Below are 23,107 nucleotides of genomic sequence, written 5' to 3' on the forward strand. Positions count from 1 at the left end.
CGAGCATCTTAGCTTGGCAAAGAACCATATATAAAGTGCACATGCTAGATCGATATCCAAAACATTGTGATCAACCAAATACCGTACCATTCCGTGTCAACAGAACGCTTCTTGACCACCTTGTAAGAATAGTGAATTATGAAGGCTTCCACTCGCAAAAAGTTTTAAGACGGCAGACAATTGTAAAGTGATAGAATTGACGTTGACACGCCACCAACACTTATTTTCCATTTGAACTCCTTCGTCAGCCGAAATCGTCCATTGAGCCTGCAAAAGGTGACTTTCTAACAGTGCACACCATTTCAACCCCATGTACTTACACCAATAACAATGTGCACTTTTTTTCCTTATTTGTCGCCGAATTATTTTATATTCATCTCATCCTCCAATTAGGAAGGAATTCGGAGGAATGTAAAAAGAGATATGGGTACATAAGATATAATGCAATACAATTTACTTTTTACTTTGAAACCTCCAAAAACATGTTTTTTCTACATTCTATTTTGTGACGCTAACTTAATTTTGTCATTTCATTTTGTTCTGCTTCGTTTTTTGCTGTTGGCAACGCTTGAGAAATTGCATCAAATTTCGATCGAATCCCGTGATCCAAACTTTTAATCGTATCGACAATTTTTTCGATACGATTATGAATTCGATATCGGATGCCGTGATTAGCCCCCTGTTGTAAAAGCAACGATTTAACTATGATGAAATATAATTTTCTGTTTGCGAAATTCTTGAAAGACATGATAGTTCACATAGTGCTAAAAATAAATACATTCACTCTCTCTCTCTCTCCATTATAAAATACCCACACCCAAGGAATAAATACTTTCCTCCGGAACGAAATTTTAGACAAATGAAATTACCTTTTAATCTAAATAATTTTCTGTAAGAGCAAATAAACCCGAATCTGTGACAAACGATGAAACAATTGACTCTAATCGTTTTTATTTGTTTTTAAAGAAAATTTGTTGCCTTCAAAGGAAAACTTTGTTTGTCTACAATGTCGTTCCTCAGAAAAGAAAACTCTTCTTTTAGTGAAAAAACATACAATTCGTTCATATATGGTAAAAAAATATTTTACAATTTTTTATTAACATGCATTTGCAACGATTAGGTCTTATTAACATTACATTCTCATCACCATATTCAAAGCATCTCTATTAATTCTGGCTTGCTTCAAAATATGGCCTTCAACAAAAATATCCGATTCAAATTGTAGATAATTAACAGCCTTTGTAACATACATTAAAGACTCTTCTAAGAATTCTTTGGGCGATAGACTAGTCTGCAAGGATATGCGTCGTGTATTTTCAGCAACCGCCGAATGGACTTCAAAGCACAGAGTACCTAACATACGTACTTCACCTAAAAGTAAATAAATTAATAAATTTATCTTATTAAAAATAATCTAAAAAAAAAATTATTATAAATAACTATTTTATTTAATATACTTTAAATTTAAATGTTGGAAAAAAATGCAAAACAATTTTTCCCGTAACGAGTAAATTAGACTCTTGGAAGACGAAAGAGGATATTTTGGCCATAGATTCAAGTTTGATTGCCCTTAAAGAAAATAATTAAAGGTCGATTACTTAACTTTTTTTGTAATTTATTCTAAGCGTTTTACTAAATATGCAGTAAAACGCTAGGGCTGTCATTCGGGATTGAATTTTATAAATCCCGGGATTTTAAAATAAAGAATTCCGGGTTTTTTTCGGCATCCCAAAATTTTCGGGATTCTTTAAATAAATACATCGCCAAAAATTTTCTGTACATTAAACCAAGTTAGTTTAATTCAATTTTTTAACAAAAAACAAGTAAGGAAAGCCTAAAGTCGGGCGGGGCCGACTATATTATACCCTGCACCACTTTGTAGATCTAAATTTTCGATACCATATCACATCCGTCAAATGTGTTGGGGGCTATATATAAAGGTTTGTCCCAAATACATACATTTAAATATCACTCGATCTGGACAGAATTTGATAGACTTCTACAGGGTGGAACACAATGTTAATAAAAAAGGGAAACATTTAAATCTGAAGCAATTTTAAGGAAACTACGCAAACGTTTATTTATGATTTATCGCTCGTGTGGCGCAGGGTATAAAAACATAAGAGTAAATTAAAAATCAATTTGCTGTCATACTTAACGAAAACCTTTTATCATCGCTTTTTATTTTATGTTGCATGAATTCCATTTCACATGAACCCATTGTTCAAAGGAGGACCTTTTGGTTTACTTCGGTATTTGATGAAATTCTCTTTTTATAGTATACCTCATGTATAATAAATTCTTTATTAACTCAATTTGTCTGGTATGGAATCTAAGGGCCGTTTGCACTGAATGAAGAATCCACTTTATTAATAAATGATCATAAAAAGCCACAAATTGGAATTATTTTTCGGAATTCCGAAAAATCCCGGGATTCAAAATAAAAAAATACTTCAAAAGCAAAAGTTTCATATTTTGTTAAGATATTTATAATGGTTACCAGAAATGGGCATCATAGGGGTATACGAAGCGAAATAAAAAATTTAAAAATCAAATTTGACGTCGGAGTCAAAAATGACCAATACACGAAATATAGCCCCTGTCCAACCACGAACAACGATATGCGTTTCTTTTCGATCGGACTTCAAATGACGACACAGCACAATAAATTGTATTTCGGGGGGGTCGTAGGGTGCACGGAAAAAAAGTTTTTGTGTTCTGAAATTGTCTTCGAATATGCTACAAAACTGGGGGGTGACCGTATCAACTTTTTTTCCCTTTAGGCCGTGACCCTATCTAGTGGACATCCGTTCTATGGCAAGCATATGTTAAACTCATCGCTTCTGCCCCAATTTTGTATCGCTTCCGGATTCAAACATTTTCATTATTTGTTGGTGACGCTTTTTTACTGGTTATTATATATAATTAGATTTTTTAGATATGAGTTAGTTGTTTTTAACAATTTAATTGAGTAATTGATTGTAAGTGTAATGACCTCAACTCCTAACAGTCTAACATTTCATTTTGAAGAATAAAACAAAAATATTGTACACTTCAACTTACATGGTGCTAAAGTTTCATAGAGTTCTACCAGCTCTCGGCCATATTCCAATTTCATTCTCAAGTCTTCATCAGACAATATCATCAGTTCATGGGCTTGTTTGCCTAGTTGTTGTACCAAATATAATTTCACCTCACACATATAGTAGTGGTGGCTGGGTAACCATTTTCCATAGTGTTGCAAATATCTATAGTGATGAAATGAAGAGAATAAAAAATAACGTTCTCATGATAACACAAATATAATAGAGATAAGTAAGTGATTGAGAGAAGGAATGAAAGCAACAAAAAGAGATAAATTATAACGAGTCATTGAGTTTTTAGTCAATCCTAAACCTTCGTATTTATCATTGTCTTCGTCATCATCAATCGTACTTGTCGTGTGTCATGGCTATAAAGTACAATCGTGAATTTCTCTCTCTCTCTCTGTCTGACTTTTTGAAATTCTTCATTGGTTTTTTGATAATCATAATTTTTCTATCTCATTGCACTGGTTTACGAATTTATTTAAATTTTTTTTACTGAAGTCCGGTATCGTGTTTGGGTTTCGCACTGAAATTTTTGCCGCTTACATTTTTAAGAATAATTAATTTTAATGTTGATAATTTTATTCAATTGATGTATACGTTCTGTTTCATCGAAATTTAGAAATTTAATTGTTTTAGAAAAATTAAATACGAACAAAATGATTTACTCGAAATCTAACATCGACATTGTGGGGTACTTGTACGTAATTTGTATTCCATGTAATCAAATAACCGGCATAACCGATTCTATGGGTTTTCATAAAAAACACGTAATTTTGAAAGGAAAATCTAAATTAATTGTGACAAAAAATCAAACGAAAAAATAATTCGAGAATTTATTAAAAGTTGAACACAATTTTTTTTTATTCAAATGTATGTTGTACATATTTGGAAGTAAAATACGCAGATGTATTTGCCTAAATTTGGCAATAAATTGGTAATTTTACAATGAAAATATAAAAACCGAGAACAGGTTGATGAAGCTTCTACCGTAAATGGGATTTTCAACCGAAAATCGACAATTGATGTGAGGAAATAAACCGGTTGACCGATTTTTATCCACCGATTTTGATAACCCTCCACAACGAGGACGAATTCGGTGGCAAAAATCCTTAAGTATTTGGAAGTCATCGATAAAAAAGAGACAGAGAAATAGTGATTTAATGTGTTTTACGAAAAACATGTTTGACTTCCACCAAACTTGTGAGGAAAGATTCCCCTAAGTTTCCTAACCAATTTCGCTCTTAATTATTTAATACAACATTTTTTCAATTAAAAAGTAAATCTGTAAACCTGTGTTTCTTCAGAGGTTTATTGGAAAATACAATAACAATTATGGCCTCAGCGTCGTAATATTATTTATTGGATTTTATATTTCACGCGTGACAAAGAAAAACATAGAGACGATTTTACTCAAATGCTGATATAATGATCACGTTGATATTTCTTTTCAATTTCACTATTAATGATCATAATAAATTTAATAAAAAAATGCTAATATCGCTACATGTTTAACAAGGTATGAAAGAATGCTTTATTTATTCAGAGATATTGTGAAATTCATCATTAGGTTGGGGTTTTTAGTTTGATTAGTCAGGGTTATCACTAGGATTTCATTTAAATATGAATGGATGTGATTTAATATTAACTTTAAATTAAATCATTTTTATATCCATATACGGCACAACTTTGATCGGTATGAATACCAGGCATACCAGAAATCCATATTATATATAGCATTTTCACTTCAAATGAATTCTTTTTCAAATCAAATGAAACCTTTTTCAAATCAAATGAAACCTTTTACAATTCTAATGAAACTTATTTCAAATCACATAAACCTCTAAAATCAAACGAATTTTTTTCTAATGAATGAATTTATAATTAGCCCTCAAAATTATTTATAATCAGCCTACAAAATACATTGTTATATCGCTAAAAACAAAAATATACATACTTTTTTGAAGGATTATTTCGTTGAGGACTTATCTAAGGGTTGGGTATACGGTGGCGACATTTGGTGGAATTCCACCAAAAATGGTAGATTGGAAGAATTCTTGATGTTTTGTTAGATTTGGCAAATTATTCCTCTCAAATTATTTATTACTATAGAACAAAATGTTCTATAAAAAATTTTTTTTGACAAAATTTTCTATAGAAATAAAATTTTGACCAAATTTTCTATAGAAATAAAATTTTGAAAAAATTTTCTATAGAAATAAAATTTTGAAAAAATTTTCTATAGAACTAAAAATTTGAACAAAATTTCTATAGAAATAAAATTTTGACAAAATTTTTTATAGAAATAAAATTTTGACAAAATTTTCTATAGAAATAAAATTTTGACAAAATTTTCTATAGAACTAAAAATTTGAACAAAATTTTTTATAAAAATAAAATTTTGACAAAATTTTTTATAGAAATAAAATTTTGACAAAATTTTCAATAGAAATAACATTTTGACAAATTTTTCTATAGAAATAAAATTTTGACAAAATTTTCTATAGAAATAAAATTGTGGCAAAATTTTCTATAGAAATAAAATTTTGACAAAATTTTCTATAGAAATAAAATTTTGACAAAATTTTCAATAGAAATAAAATTTTGACAAAATTTTCTATAGAAATAAAATTTGAACACAATTTTCTATAGAAATAAAATTTTAACAAAATTTTCTATAGAAATAAAATGTCAACATTTATTCTATGGAAATAAAATTTTGACAAATTTTTCCATATGAATAAAATTTTGACAAATTTTTCCATATGAATAAAATTTTGACAATATTTTCTATAGAAATAAAATTTTGACAAAAAATATTTTTTTTGTGTTAATTGGCCACCTGAGGCCTCGAAATACAAAATAAAGTAAAATTAAGCAAAAATAAACAAATTCAATTTTGACAAAATTCTTTATAGAAATAAAATTTTGACAAAATTTTCTATAGAAATAAAATTTGAACAAAATTTTCTATAGAAATAAAATTTTAACAAAATTTTCTATAGATATAAAATGTCAACATTTATTCTATAGAAATAAAATTGTGACAAAATTTTCCATATGAATAAAATTTTGACAAATTTTTCTATAGAAATAAAATTTGACAAAATTTTCTATGGAAATAAAATTTTGACAAAATTTTCTATAGAAATAAAGTTTTGACAAAATTTTCTAAAGAAATAAAAATTCAACAAAATTTTCTATAGAAATAAAATTTGGACAAAATTTTCTGTAGACATAAACTTTGCAAAATAAGATTTTTTTGTTTGGTAGATTTTTGGTAAAATTTTCTCCAATATTTGGTAGATATTTTGGGCTCGAGTGGGTTGTATAGCCAAAAAAGTATTGAAAAGACGGCATTTTAAGCTTCATTTAACAAAAAAAATCAAATTTGAAGTAGTTATAAAACACGTTAAAAATTAGAGAAAATAAGATGGAAATTCGGATATTTTTTTATAAAAGCGGAAAGAGTGTCCCTCAAGCCATTTTAGACAATAGGAAATATCACCGCCTTGGCCTTGACAAAACGCCAGAACATATGTATCCCTTAAGTCCTCAAATCGATTTAGAAACATCCCCATCCCTCTTTAACTATTTTTTTATTACAATAACTTATTTTTTCTCCAATCGACAGCATTGATTTGGTTTTATTGGCCTGACTACATTTTTTTATCTATAACAAATTCTAAACGTTTTATTTACTGATATATTCGCCTGTCGCACATGCAAATATATATAAACAAATTTGTACAATAATAAAACGATAATGAAACGATCGGTTACCTACCGCCGTACCATTAAAGAACCTCTTATCTTTACAAGCCATCTAAATAAATTTGTTTTTACACTGAGTTGAATGATATTTAACAATTTCATATACATATAGATGTCTGTTCGAGAGATTAAGTTATTGTTTAGCTAGATTTGATTTTTATTTCCATTAAATATTAAGCAAACTAGAAATATTCTAACAAATACTTGCTATTTGCATCATTCTTTTCGTAGCAATATTAATATGTTCCTAATGTTTGCATACATTTTATTTGTAAGATAAAGACACAAAGTATAAAAAAATATAGTTTTAGTAGAAATTTGTTTAAAATTCCAACATTCAACATTCCGAATTAAAATTTGATCAAAACCTTCGCAAAATTAGAACTCTTTAGAGAATTTTTTGTCGGCTTCCATATAATCGTTTCCATTAATAGCCCTATCAACAAATACATATTTTATACAAAATGTGTGTTAATCAAAGTGCTTATAGTACTTTATTGAAAAAATTTTAAGAGAAATATTGGTAATGTTTTTCCTATGGACATTTTTTATTTTGAACTTTTAGACCTATAGATTAATTTATTTAAATTATTTTCATATAATATTTATATAGATGATGTTTTGAAGAAAAATTTTGAGATATTTAATTTGTATGAAAAATTTGTCAAATTTCTAATTTTCAAATTTTTTTCAAATTTGACAATTTTGGGGTCATGATAATCAAAAAACTGATGAGGATCTAACAATCCAGAACCCGCCTTCTCGACGATTTTTCTATTTTTTCCATAGCACTAATATAGCATAGTACATGCACGAAAGGTTCGCAACCTTTTATACATGAAACGTATTTTAAGCGCGAATGAAAAGAATAAAAAAAATATTACGATATTTTTAATGTTTTGAGCAATTTGTTATATTCATTAAAAAGTTCTAAAAAAATTGTATCTAAGAAACTTGTCAACAAATTTTACAACATTATATCTAGACAAGTAAAGAGGAATAATTAATCATTTTATTCCCATAAAAAATGTTGTTAAAATTTTATTTGAATTTTTATATGTGTACAGCCAGAAAAAAGTGAACCCACAATGAAAGAAAATGTAGGTTTATTTTAGAAAATTTTAACTAAAATGTTTTATTAATTGCAACATGATACAAATGAGTTAATAATTTTTCTCTAATTGAAGAAAATTTATTAAAAATAATTTCTTCTATTATTGAATAAAACTGTATATAAATTTAATAAATATAATAAATTTATAATATAACAACATTTATTTCTGTTAAGACAATTTCATATTTTAAAGGAAAAAAGTATATACGGCAATTGACTGAATAGTCTATGTGAGCCTGAAACTTAATCGGGCTGCCACTTTAACCTATATACGGCCGTAAGTTCGGCCAGGCGGAATCTTATGTACCCTCCACCATGGATTGCGTAGAAACTTCTGCGAAAGACTGTCATCCACAATCGATGCGCGGTAATTAGAGAGCCAGAATTAAAATATGGGGGTCGCTTTACGTGGGGGCTATATATAACTGTAGACCGATATACCAAATTTCAACCAGATCGGATGAATTTTGCTTCTCCAAAAGGCACCGGAGCTCAAATCTGGGATCGGTTTATATGGGGACTATATATAATTATGGACCGATATGGATAAATGTTTGCATGGTTTTTAGGGACCATATACTAACATCACGTACCAAGTTTCAACCGGATCGGATGAATTTTTCTCCTCCAAGAGGCTCCGGATGTCAAATCTGGGGATCGATTTATATGGAGACTATATATAATTATGGACCGATATGGACCAACACCACGTACCAAATTTCAACCGGATCGGATAAAATTTACTTCTCTAAAAGGTTCCGCAAGCCAAATCTGGGGGTCGGTTTATATGGGAGCTATACGTAAAAGTGGTCCAATATGGCCCATTTGCAATACCATCCGACCCACATCAATAACAACTACTTATGACTAGTTTCAAGTCGATAGCTTGTTTCGTTCGGAAGTTAGCGTGATTTTAACAGACGGACGGACGGACATGCTTAGATCGACTCAGAATTTCACCACGACCCAGAATATATATACTTTATGGGGTTTTAGAGCAATATTTCCCCCCATTCTATGGTGGAGGGTATAAAAATTGAAGTTAAAATGTAATCAAATTTCTTTATCGCTATATGAAGTTCAAGACAGACACACTTTAAAGAGCATTTTCTCATTTGTGAAACTTATGAACGCAATTTAAGAAAACTTCACGCGTTTTAGAAAAATATGAACTATTTGCAAATTTAGTAATTATTATTAGGTAATTATATTATTATTTAATAATTATTGTGTTACTTCATTAGTATAAAACATTTTTTTCTCATTTTTAGTTCACATCATTAAAGTAAGCAAAAAATAATTAAAATGTCAAAAATTTTCTCACATTTGTCAAAATCTAACTAAAATCAACTAATTTAATTAGCTATAATAAAGTTAAATCGGTTATAATTCCGTTGATTTTTTTCTGAACGTATAATCGTATGGCTTTGATTTGTGCTGATATGTTGTTACATACATTGAAAAGTTGGTTTCATTCACCCTTACTATCAACGATTCTAATAAATTACTTATCGGTCATTTCCTTATAGAAAATGACGTATTTTATGCTTCACTATCAAATCACTAAGAATATTTGAAAATTTATCGAAAAAAATTTAACATTCGTGTAGATTATGCGGTAGAGTTAATTTCATAAAATTAATGGAATGGAAAATTCAAAGTATAATAATTCTTGGATACCAAATTTAATTTGTTTTAATTTCAGTTTTTCTTTTTTTAGACCCCTAAAACAACTCTCTAAATAGAACTCCCGACTTTCTTACTCTCTTCATATTTTCAATGAAAGCCAAGAAAAAATTCTCTTTTCACGTTTAAAATAAAGCACCTTGCAATGTAAAGAGAAAGAGCTATATGTAGTATGTCATTCAAATAGGATACATGATTTTTCCATCTGCTCGCTTTGTAAAATCAAATTTTTCCAGATTTGCTTGAAATCTTAAGGGAAGAGAGAGAGCGTACATTTAAGTTCTCTGTAAACGTAGATGAAGCCTTTGCAACCAAAACTAGTAAATTTGTTTTATGAATTAATTCTGTTTAAAAATTTCCGCAAGGAATATAGATGGATGCAAAAGTAGGACACCTAACATTTTTCTTTTAAATCCGGATTCCACCAATTAATTTTGTGATTGAATCTAAAAAAATCCTTCGAAATTTCACTTCTTTTACCCGCCCTTACTGTGAATATCACTCTATATAATAAACTTACTTCAAACAATTCTCCTTATTTTTCTCCATAGCATTAATATCACTTCCGGCTCTTTCCAAAATGGTATTAACATAGTTTTTATCTACTTGGGCTTTACATTCAGCACAACTGAAATTATATGCAAAAATAATTAACCATCAATTGCATTTACAAAATTCGAGAAACAATTCCACTTACGTCCACTCCTTATGCCAATCGTTAAGATTGGCCGGCAACATAAGTCCTTTACAACCCTCCTTTTCACATTTGAGGGCACTATAATTAGTGCCGTACTCACTGACATCCACACATCGAGGACATTGACACTTGAATACTTTGGTTTGCATCAAATGACGCTGACGATCAGCAGTTCCCCACACAGCATCCGAATAGCATATACTCAAGTGAGTACCCTTTTTAATTTCCTTAGGAGACCATAAAACAATGTGACCATCCTTATTAAAACTCTTGGCAACATTAGGCGTACACGAGTGTTCCAAAAATGAAGCTTTATAATACAAGGCCACATGAGCTGGATCAGATGTGGGTACTTCGTGACCATTGATTTGCAATATACCAATAACACGCATGATCTCATCTTCACTGAAGATATTTGTTTTGAAATATCTGAAAAAAAGAATCAATTAAAATACAGAATTAAAATTTGGACAAAATTTTCTATACAAATAAAATTTCTTCTGATTATTAATTTTGTTCGGCTTGAGGTCATAGAAACAATCGATTATTGATTTGTTTTAATATTTATTTCCAATATTTCGGTTAGTGCCACTAACCATCTTCTGGGATTTTGTATCTACATAAATTACAAAAATTAAATTACTTTTAATGTTCACAAATCACACTATTATTTTAGATATAATATATTGAAAATAACTAACGTGAGTTCGTGTGATGCTGTTCGTTCTGCAAGCCACCGTACACTAAGCTTCGTTTGTGTCGATGCTTGTTTATGATGTGTCGATACATTCTCGCGCATTCTTCCGTGTCTTTTTTGAAATTCATTCTCTTGTCAGGAGAGAGATCTATTATATTAAGCATCTCAAGAGTGTATCTACGCCTATGATTATTCTCGTTTGATGTTGTATCACTGTTTCCCAGTATACCGGTAAACCTAGCCATTGCAATGATTGAGAAGAAATGGGACTTAATCAAAAATTATACAAAAATACCTCGTGATATTTTCAAGGAACTAGCACTATTTTGTATCAAAGACAGTAGGTACTTCAAATATGAAGATAAGACATATGTACAATTGAAAGGAATGCCAATGGGATCTCCAGCATCTCCAATAATTGCTGACATCATCATGGAAGAGCTACTAGACGTGTCCTTAAGCAAGATACCGAAACCTCGAATTATAACAAAATATGTGGACGACATATTTGCGATAGTAAAGAAAACCGACGTGGAAAGTACTCTTGACGCATTAAACTCATTCCACAGTCAAATACAATTTACAATGGAGTTAGAGAAGGATAACAAGCTACCATATTTAGACTGTAACATATTGAGAGATGATAATTGTTTGAGGCTGAATTGGTATCAAAAACCAACAGCAACTGGACGACTAATAAATTATAATTCAAAACACAATAAAAGTATAATCCATATGACAGCAATCAATTTTATAGATCGAATCTTAAGGATAAGTGATGCAGAATTCCACAAGGAGAATGAAATAAAGATAAGACAAATATTGACCACAAACGATTTTCCAAATAGAATAATAAGCAGACTAATAAATCGCGTTAAAAATAAAACACTTGACGAAAACATTAAAACTAAGACTATTGAAGAGCCGGACCATTATAAGGATAAGTCATACAAACCCATGACTTACGTTGAAGGATTCTCAGAGCGTTTTTTCAAATCGGACGTATATAACAAGGACAAGATTCAAATTGCTTCACGCACATCGAGAACAGTAAAGGAATTATTCAGCAACACAAAGTCAAAAATAAAGAATGAGGACAGGAGTAACATAGTGTACAAAATTAAATGTAATGGAGACAAGTCCAACATATGCCCAATGGCATATGTTGGCACTACAATGACCAAACTTAAGACAAGACTTTCGTCGCATAAATCAGACCTTAAAGCTGTAGACAAATCAGTAGAGCAAAAAACAGCACTTGCAGCTCACTGTGCAACAACAGGACACAAGCCCAACTTCACAGACGTCGAGATACTTGCTCAAGAGAATAATCATAGGCGTAGATACACTCTTGAGATGCTTAATATAATAGATCTCTCTCCTGACAAGAGAATGAATTTCAAAAAAGACACGGAAGAATGCGCGAGAATGTATCGACACATCATAAACAAGCATCGACACAAACGAAGCTTAGTGTACGGTGGCTTGCAGAACGAACAGCATCACACGAACTCACGTTAGTTATTTTCAATATATTATATCTAAAATAATATTGTGATTTGTGAACATTAAAAGTAATTTAATTTTTGTAATTTATGTAGATACAAAATCCCAGAAGATGGTTAGTGGCACTAACCGAAATATTGGAAATAAATATTAAAACAAATCAATAATCGATTGTTTCTATGACCTCAAGCCGAACAAAATTAATTATCAGAATAAACATAAAATAGGTCAACAACACTCAAAAATAAAATTTCGATGAAATTTTCTATAAAAATCAAATTTTGACGAACATGTTCTATAGAAATAAAATTTCGCCGAAATTTTCTATAGATATAAAACTTTCCACGAAATTTTCCATAGAAATAAACATTGGACGAAATTTTCTATAAAAATAAAATTTCGATGAAATTTTCTATAGATATAACTTTTCGATGAAAATTTCTATAAAAATAAAATTTAAATTTCGACGAAATTTTCTATAGAAATAAAATTTAAATTTTCGACGAAATTTTTTATAGAAATAAAATTCCGACGAAATATTGCTATAGAAATACAATTTCGACGAAATAATGCTATAAGGCCGGTACTATGTTCCCTTTTTGCGCTGAAATTTTGGCGGTTGCTTTATTAAAATAGCTTAATTCAAACCAGACAATTTAACTCCATTGATACGCACTTTCTTTGTTGTCGAGATTTCGTTAAGATTTAACAGGAATATGTTTGTTTTCATGTATAATTTTGATTATTTCAGAAAAGGTAATGGCGAAAATAAAGTGATTTTCAACTCGAAAACCGAACAGAGTACCGGCCTATAGAAATAAAATTTTGGTGAAATTTTCCATAGAAATAAAATTTCGACGAAATTTTCTATAGAAATTTTAGAAATAAAATTTCGATGAAATTTTCTATAAAAATCAAATTTTGACGAACATGTTCTATAGAAATAACATTTCGACAAAATTTCCTATAGAATAAAAATTTCGACGAAATTTTCTATAAAAACAAAATTTAGGCGAAATTTTCTATAGAAATAAAAAATTCAACGAAATTTTCTATAGAAATAACATTTTGACAAAATTTTCAAAAGAAATAAAAATTCGACGAAATTTTCTATAGAAACAAAGTTTAAGCGAAATTTTCTATAGAAATAAAATTTCGACGAAATTTTCTATAGAAATAAAATTTCGATGAAATTTTTTATAGAAATCAAATTTTGAAGAAATTTCTTATAGAAATAAAATTTCGAGGAAATTCTCTATCGAAAGAAAATTTCGACGAATTTTTCTATAGAAATAAAATATCGACGAAATTTTCTATAAAAAAAAAAATTTGACGAAATTTTCTATAGAAATATTATTTCTATAGAAATTTGCGTCGAAATTTTATTTCTATCGAAAATTTCGACGAAATATTGCTATAGAAATGCAATTTCGACGAAATACTTGTATAGAAATAAAAATTCGGCGAAATTTTCTACAGAAACATAATATTGACGAAATTTTCTATAGAACTAAAATTTCGGCAAAATTTTCTATAGAAATAACACTTTGACAAAATTTTCTATAAAAATAATATTTTGACGAAATTTTCTATAGAAATAAAATTTCGACGAAATTTTCTATAGAAATAAAATTTCGACGAAATTTTCTATCGAAAGAAAATTTCGACGAATTTTTCTATAAAAATACAATTTCGACGAAATATGTTATAGAAATAAAATTTCGGAGAAATTTTCTATAGAAACAATATTTCGACGAAATTTTCTATAGAAATAAAATTTCGACGAAATTTTCTATAGAAATATAATTTCGACGAAATTTTCTATAGAAATATAATTTCGACGAAATTTTCTATAGAAATATAATTTCGACGAAATTTTCTATAGAAATAACACTTTGACAAACTTTTCTATAAAAATAATATTTTGACGAAATTTTCTATAGAAATAAAATTTCGACGAAATTTTCTATCGAAAGAAAATTTCGACGAATTTTTCTATAAAAATACAATTTCGACGAAATATGTTATAGAAATAAAATTTCGGAGAAATTTTCTATAGAAACAATATTTCGACGAAATTTTCTATAGAAATAAAATTTCGACGAAATTTTCTATAGAAATATAATTTCGACGAAATTTTCTATAGAAATATAATTTCGACGAAATTTTCTATAGAAATATAATTTCGACGAAATTTTACATATAAATAAAATTTCGACGAAATTTTGTATAGAAATAAAATTTCGACGAAATTTTCTATAGAAATAAAATTTCGACGAAATTTTCTATAGAAATAAAATTTTGACGAAATTTTCCATAGAAATAAAATTTCGACGAAATTTTCTATAGAAATAAAATTTCGAGGAAATTTTCTATCGAAAAAAAATTTCGACGAATTTTTCTATAGAAATAAAATTTTGACGAAATTTTCTATCGAAAGAAAATTTCGACGAATTTTTCTATAAAACTACAATTTCGACGAAATATGTTATAGAAATAAAATTTCGGAGAAATTTTCTATAGAAACAATATTTCGACGAAATTTTCTATAGAAATAAAATTTCGACTAAATTTTCTATAGAAATAAAATTTCGACGAAATTTTCTATAGAAATAAAATTTCGACGAAATATTGCTATAGAAATGCAATTTCGACGAAATTTTCTATAGAAATAAAATTTCGACGAAATATTGCTATAGAAATGCAATTTCGACGAAATAATTGTACAGAAATAAAAATTCGGCGAAATTTTCTACAGAAACATAATATTGACGAAATTTTCTATAGAACTAAAATTTCGGCGAAATTTTCTATAGAAATAACACTTTGACAAAATTTTCTATAAAAATAATATTTTGACGAAATTTTCTATAGAAATAAATTTCGACGAAAATTTTGTATAAAAATAAAATTTCAACGAAATTTTCTATAGAAATAAAATTCCGACGAAATATTACTATAATAATACAATTTCGACGAAATATGCTATAGAAATAAAATTTCGGCGAAATTTTCTATAGAAATAAAATGTTGACGAAATTTTCTATAGAAATAAAAATTCGACGAAATTTTCTATAGTAATAAAATTTCGACTAAATTTTCTATAGAAATAAAAATTCGACGAAATGTTCTATAGAAACAAAGTTTCGGCGAAATTTTCTATAGAAATAAAATTTCGATGAAATTTTCTATAGTGGTAACACTTCGACAAAATTTTTTATAGGAATAAAATATCGATGAAATTTTCGATAGTGATAACACTCCGACAAAATTTTTTAAAGAAATAAAATTTCGACGAAATTTTCTAAAGAAATAACATTTTGACAAAATTTTCTATAGAAATAAAATATCGACGTAATTTTCTATAGAAATAAAATATCAACGAAATTTTCTTTAGTGATAACACTTCGACAAAATTTTTTAAAGAAATAAAATTTCGACGAAATTTTCTATAGAAATAAAATTTCGACGAGATTTTCTATAGAAATAAAAATTTTATATAGAAACAAAGTTTAGGCGAAATTTTCTATAGAAATAAAATTTCGACGAAACTTTCTATATACATAAAATTTCGATGAGATTTTTTATAGAAATAAAATTTCGACGAAATTTTCTATAGAAATAAAATTTCGAGGAAATTTTCTATCGAAAGAAAATTTCGACGAATTTTTCTATAGAAATAAAATTTCGACGAAATTTTCTATAGAAATAAAATTTCGACGAATTTTTCTATAAAAATACAATTTCGACGAAATATGTTATAGAAATAAAATTTCGGAGAAATTTTCTATAGAAACAATATTTCGACGAAATTTTACTATAGAAATAAAATTTTGACGAAATTTTCTATAGAAATAAAATTTCGACGAAATTTTCTATAGAAATAAAATTTCGACGAAATTTTCTATAGAAATAAAATTTCGACGAAATTTTTTATAGAAATAAAATTTCGACGAAATGTTCTATAAAAATAAAATTTCGACGAAATGTTCTATAAAAATAAAATTTCGACGAAACTTTCTATAGAAATAAAATTTCGACGAAGTTTTCTATAGAAATAAAATTTCGACGAAATTTTCTATAGAAATAAAATTTCGACGAAATTTGCTATAGAAATAAAATTTCGACGAAATTTTCTACAGAAATAAAATTTCGACGAAATATTGCTATAGAAATAAAATTTCGACGAAATTTTCTACAGAAATAAAATTTCGACGAAATATTGCTATAGAAATGCAATTTCGACGAAATAATTGTATAGAAATAAAAATTCGGCGAAATTTGCTACAGAAACATAATATTGACGAAATTTTCTATAGAACTAAAATTTCGGCGAAATTTTCTATAGAAATAACACTTTGACAAAATTTTCTATAAAAATAATATTTTGACGAAATTTTCTATAGAAATAAATTTCGACGAAAATTTTCTATAAAAATAATATTTTGACGAAATTTTCTATAGAAATAAAATTCCGACGAAATATTACTATAATAATACAATTTCGACGAAATATGCTATAGAAATAAAATTTCGGCGACATTTTCTATAGAAACAATATTTCGACGAAATTTTGTATGGAAATAAAATTTCGACGAAATTTTCTATAGTGATAACACTTCGACCAAATTTTTTATAGAAATAAAATGTCGACGAAATTTTCTATAGAAATAACATTTTGACAAAATTTTCTATAGAAATACAATATCGACGAAATTTTCTATAGAAATAAAATATCGAGGAAATGTTCTATAGAAATAAAATTTCGATGAAATTTTCTATATTTCGACGAAATTTTATTTCTATAGAAAATTTCGTCAACATTTTATTTCTATAGAAAATTTTGTCAAAATGTTATTTCTATAGAAAATTTCGTCGACATTTTATTTCTATAAAAAATTTGGTCGAAGTGTTATCACTATAGAAAATTTCGTCGAAATTTTATTTCTATACAAAATTTCGTCGAAATATTGTTTCTATAGAAAATGTCGCCGAAATTTTATTTCTATAGCATATTTCGTCGAAATTGTATTATTATAGTAATATTTCGTCGGAATTTTATTTCTATAGAAAATGTCGTCAAAATATTATTTGTATAGAAAATTTTCGTCGAAATATTATTTTTATAGAAAATTTTGTCAAATTGTTATTTCTATAGAAAATTTCGCCGAAATTTTAGTTCTATAGAAAATTTCGTCAATATTATGTTTCCGTAGCAAATTTCGCCGAATTTTTATTTCTATACAATTATTTCGTCGAAATTGCATTTCTATAGCAATATTTCGTCGAAATTTTACTTCTATAGAAAATTTCGTCGAAATTTTATTTCTACAGAAAAGTTCGTCGAAATTTTATTTCTATAGAAAATTTCGTCGAAATTTTATTTCTATAGAAAATTTCGTCGAAATTTTATTTCTATAGAAAATTTCGTCGAAATTTTATTTCTATAGAAAATTTCGTCGAAATTTTATTTCTATAGAAAATTTCGTCAACATTTTATTTCTATAGAAAATTTCATCGAAATTTTATTTCTATAGAAAATTTCGCCTAAACTTTGTTTCTATAGAAAATTCGTCGAATTTTTATTTCTATAGAAAATTTCGTCGAAATTGCATTTCTATAGCAATATTTCGTCGAAATTTTATTTCCATAGAAAATTTCGTCGAAATTGCATTTCTATAGCAATATTTCGTCGAAATTTTATTTCTATAGAAAATTTCGTCGAAATTTTAATTCTATAGAAAATTTTGTCGAAATATTGTTTCTATAGAAAATTTCTCCGAAATTTTATTTCTATAACATATTTCGTCGAAATTGTATTTCTATAGAAAAATTCGTTGAAATTTTCTTTCGATAGAAAATTTCCTCGAATTTTTATTTCTATCGAAAATTTCGTCGAAATTTTATTTCTATAAAAAACTTCATCGAAATTTTATTTCTATAGTATATTTCGTCGAAATTGTATTATTATAGTAATGTTTCGTCGGAATTTTATTTCTATAGAAAATTTCGTTGAAATTTTATTTTTATACAAAATTTTCGTCGAAATTTATTTCTATAGAAAATTTCGACAAAATATTATTTTTATAGAAAATTTTGTCAAAGTGTTATTTCTATAGAAAATTTCGTCAATATTACGTTTCTGTAGAAAATTTCGCCGAATTTTTATTTCTGTACAATTATTTCGTCGAAATTGCATTTCTATAGCAATATTTCGTCGAAATTTTATTTCTATAGAAAATTTCTTCGAAATTGCATTTCTATAGCAATATTTCGTCGAAATTTTATTTCTATAGAAAATTTCTTCGAAATTGCATTTCTATAGCAATATTTCGTCGAAATTTTATATCTATAGAAAATTTCGTCGAAATATTGTTTCTCCGAAATTTTATTTCTATAACATATTTCGTCTAAATTGTATTTTTATCGAAAAATTCGTCGAAATTTTCTTTCGATAGAAAATTTCGTGGAAATTTTATTTTTATAGAAAAATTCGTCGAAATTTTATTTCTATAGAAAAATTCGTCGAAATTTTCTTTCCATAGAAAATTTCGTCGAAATTTTATTTCTATAGAAAATTTCGTCGAAATTTTATTTCTATAGACAATTTCGTCGAAATTTTATTTTTACAGAAAATTTCGTCGAAATTTTATTTCTATAGAAAATTTCGTCGAAATTTTATTTCTATAGAAAATTTCGTCGAAATTTTATTTTTATAGAACATTTCGTCGAAATTGCATTTCTATAGCACTATTTCGTCGAAAGTTTATTTCTACAGAAAATTTCGTCGAAATTTTATTTCTACAGAAAATTTCGTCGAAATTTTATTTCTATAAAAAATTTCATCGAAATTTTATGTATATAGAAAGTTTCGTCGACATTTTATTTCTATAGAAAATTTCGCCTAAACTTTGTTTTTATATAAAATTTCGTCGAATTTTTTTTTTCTATAGAAAATTTCGTCGAAATTTTATTTCTATAGAAAATTTCGTCAACATTTTATTTCTATAGAAAATTTCGTCGAAATTTTATTTCTATAGAAAATTTCGTCGAAATTTTATTTCTATAGAAAATTTCGTCGATATTTTATTTCTATAGAAAATTTCGTCGATATTTTATTTCTGTAGAAAATTTTGTCAAAATTTTATTTCTTTAAAAAATTTTGTCGAAGTGTTATCACTAAAGAAAATTTCATTGATATTTTATTTCTATAAAAAATTTTGTCGAAGTGTTACACTATAGAAAATTTCATCGAAATTTTATTTCTATAGAAAATTTCGTCGAAATTTTATTTCTATAGAAAATTTCGTCGAATTTTTATTTCTATAGAAAATTTCGTCGAAATTTTATTACTATAGAAAATTTCGTCGAAATTTTATTTCTAAGAAAATTTCGTATATCTAAAGAAAATTTCATCAAAATCCTATTTCTACAGAAAATTTCATCAAAGTGTTACTTCTATAGAAAATTTCGCCGAAATTTTATTTCTATAAAAAGTTTCGTAGAAATTTTATTTCTATAAATAATATTGTAGAAATTTTATTTCTACAGAAATTTTCGTCGAAATTTTATTTCTATAGCAAAATTTCGTCCAATTTTTTTGTATAGAAAATTTCGTTGAAATTTTATTTCTATAAAAATGTTTCGTCGAAATTTCATTTCTAAAAAAAAAATATCATCGAATTTTTTTTATAGAAAATTTTATCAAAATTTTATTTTTATAGAATACTTTATCGAAATTTATTTCTGTGGAATATTTCATCGAAATTTTGTTTTCATGGCAAATTTTGTTGAAATTTTATTTCGATAGAAAATTTCGTCGAAATTTTATTTCTATAGAAAATTTCGTCGAAATTTTATGTCTATAGAAAATTTCGTCGAAATTTTATTTCTATAGAAAATTTCGTCGAAATTTTATTTCTATAGAAAATTTTGTCAACATTTTATTTCTATAGAAAATTTCGTCGATATTTTATTTCTATAGAAAATTTCGTCGATATTTTATTTCTAAGAAAATTTTGTCAAAATGTTATTTCTATAGAAAATTTCGTCGAAATTTTATTTCTATAAAAAATTTGGTCGAAATATTGTTTCTATAGAAAATTTCGCCGAAATTTTATTTCTATAGCATATTTCGTCGAAATTGTATTATTGTAGTAATATTTCGTCGGAATTGTATTATTATAGTAATATTTCGTCGGAATTTTATTTCTATAGAAAATTTCGTTGAAATTTTATTTTTATAGAAAATTTTCGTCGAAATTTATTTCTATAGAAAATTTCGTCGAAATTTTATTTCTATAGAAAATTTCGTCAACATTTTATTTTTATAGAAAATTTCGTCGAAATTTTATTTCTATAAAAATTTTGTCGAAGTGTTATCACTATAGAAAATGTCATCGAAATTTTATTTCTATAAAAATTTTGTCGAAGTGTTATCACTATAGAAAATTTCGTCGAATTTTTATTTCTATAGAAAATTTCGTCGAAATTTTATTTCTATAGAAAATTTCGTCGAATTTTTATTTCTATAGAAAATTACGTCAACATTTTATTTCTATAGAAAATTTCGTCGAAATTTTATTTCTATAGAAAATTTCGTCGATATTTTATTTCTATAGAAAATTTCGTCGATATTTTATTTCTATAGAAAATTTTGTCAAAAATATCTATATGTTATATAGAAATAAAATTTCGATGAAATTTTCTATAGAAATAAAATGTTGACGAAATTTTCTATAGAAATAAAATTTCGACGAAATTTTCTATAGAAATAAAATTTCGACGAAATTTTCTATAGAAATAAAATTTCGACGAAATTTTCTATAGAAATAACATTTAGACGAAATTTTCTATAGAAATAAAATGTTGACGAAATTTTCTATAGAAATAAAATTTCGACAAAATTTTCTATAGAAATAAAATTTCGACGAAATTTTCTATAGAAATAAAATTTCGACGAAATTTTCTATAGAAATAAAATTTCGACGAAATTTTCTATAGAAATAAAATTTCAACGAAATTTTCTATAGAAATAAAATGTTGACGAAATTTTCTATAGAAATAAAATTTCGACGAAATTTTCTATCGAAATAAAATTTTAACAAAATTTGCTATGAAAACAAAATTTCGATGAAATATTCCATAGAAATAAATTTCGATAAAGTAATCTATAAAAATAAAATTTTAAAATTTTCTATAAAAAAAATTCGATGATATTTTTTTTTTTAGAAATAAAATTTCGACGAAACATTTTTATAGAAATAAAATTTCAACGAAATTTTCTATACAAATAAAATTTGGTCGAAATTTTGCTATAGAAATAAAATTTCGACGAAATTTTCTGTAGAAATAACATTTCTACAATATTATTTATAGAAATAAAATTTCTACGAAACTTTTTATAGAAATAAAATTTCGGCGAAATTTTCTATAGAAATAACACTTTGATGTGAAATCTTCTGTAGAAATATAATTTTGATGAAATTTTCTTTAGAAATACGAAATTTCCTATAGAAATAAAATTTGTACAAAATTGTCTATGGAAATAAAATTTCGACGAAATTTTCTATAAAAATGTAGTTTAGTTTAATTTTAATTTATATTAAATTAGAATAAATTTAATTAAATATTCACAATTCTTTTTACGCTTCAAGTTTGTTTAGTTCGTCGAAATTTGATATACCGAATACACTATACGAAAATTCTTGTAAAAATACTCACTTTAATATGAATTTGCAAACGCTTTCATAGTCAGCCTTCCATTGCATAGAACCTCTACGTTGATCTTCCAAAGATTCCAATTCATTTATTTTGCTCCATCTTTCAGTATCTTTGTCACGCAACATAAGACAACGAGCTGTACTCAGGCATTGATACAATGGATGCGGGCTAGTGAACTCTTGTATATTGGCTTTCTTATTCCTCATTACAGTTAATTCACATTCATAGATATGCTCAGATTTATGAGCGCATTCATCTCCGCAAAGTGGCCAACCGCATTTTTCACAATTTATATAATCTTTGGGATCGATAGCGTTTAAACAGCCCAAACAAACCGGTGGTGTGAGCTGAGAAGGGCCACGAAAGAGTGGTGCCTCTTTCAGAATAATCTCAAAAGGTTTAATAGTTCTAGTGGTTACCATATGTCTACCAAGTTCATCATTAATGGCTATCTATAAGGGAATATAACTAATGACACACACACAGACACTACATTTTAATTTTCCAGGTGGTGTCCACCCACTTTCACCTACCTTAAATGGATGGCAATTTTTCTTGTGCTCCTTCCAATGCTGTTTCTGATGTTCGGCACTACAATAAAACACTTGTTTGCAATTCGAGCAACTATTTTTTGTTTCCGTCTTACATATTTGACAAGGATTCATTTTGGAAAATATTGGTAATTTTATTGAAAATTAGTTTCTTTTCTTAAATAATTATTTTATTAAATTTCACTGAATTTTTCTTAAAAGCCGTGTGTTGTATGTTAAAACGCTAATGAAAATCTAATGAAATTTTGAATTGCTCCACATGATAGAGATGTT

General features: G+C 26.8%; 1 protein-coding gene across 1 annotated transcript; it reads right to left on the reverse strand.

Moving 5' to 3' along the window:
- Positions 1-1,066: 1,066 nt before the first annotated feature.
- SmydA-1 (SET and MYND domain containing, arthropod-specific, member 1) lies at positions 1,067-23,093 on the reverse strand. Its single transcript, XM_075311302.1, has 6 exons — positions 22,817-23,093; positions 22,284-22,735; positions 10,358-10,786; positions 10,181-10,288; positions 3,064-3,248; positions 1,067-1,371 (listed from the first exon to the last, which is right to left on the reverse strand). Exons 1-6 carry the CDS (start codon positions 22,946-22,948, stop codon positions 1,133-1,135), a joined length of 1,545 nt encoding a protein of 514 aa, XP_075167417.1. The 5' UTR covers positions 22,949-23,093; the 3' UTR covers positions 1,067-1,132.
- Between the last annotated feature and the right edge of the window lie 14 nt (positions 23,094-23,107).

The sequence above is a fragment of the Haematobia irritans genome, chromosome 5 (assembly GCF_050003625.1).
Source record: "Haematobia irritans isolate KBUSLIRL chromosome 5, ASM5000362v1, whole genome shotgun sequence".
Classification (NCBI taxonomy): Eukaryota; Metazoa; Arthropoda; class Insecta; order Diptera; family Muscidae; genus Haematobia; species Haematobia irritans.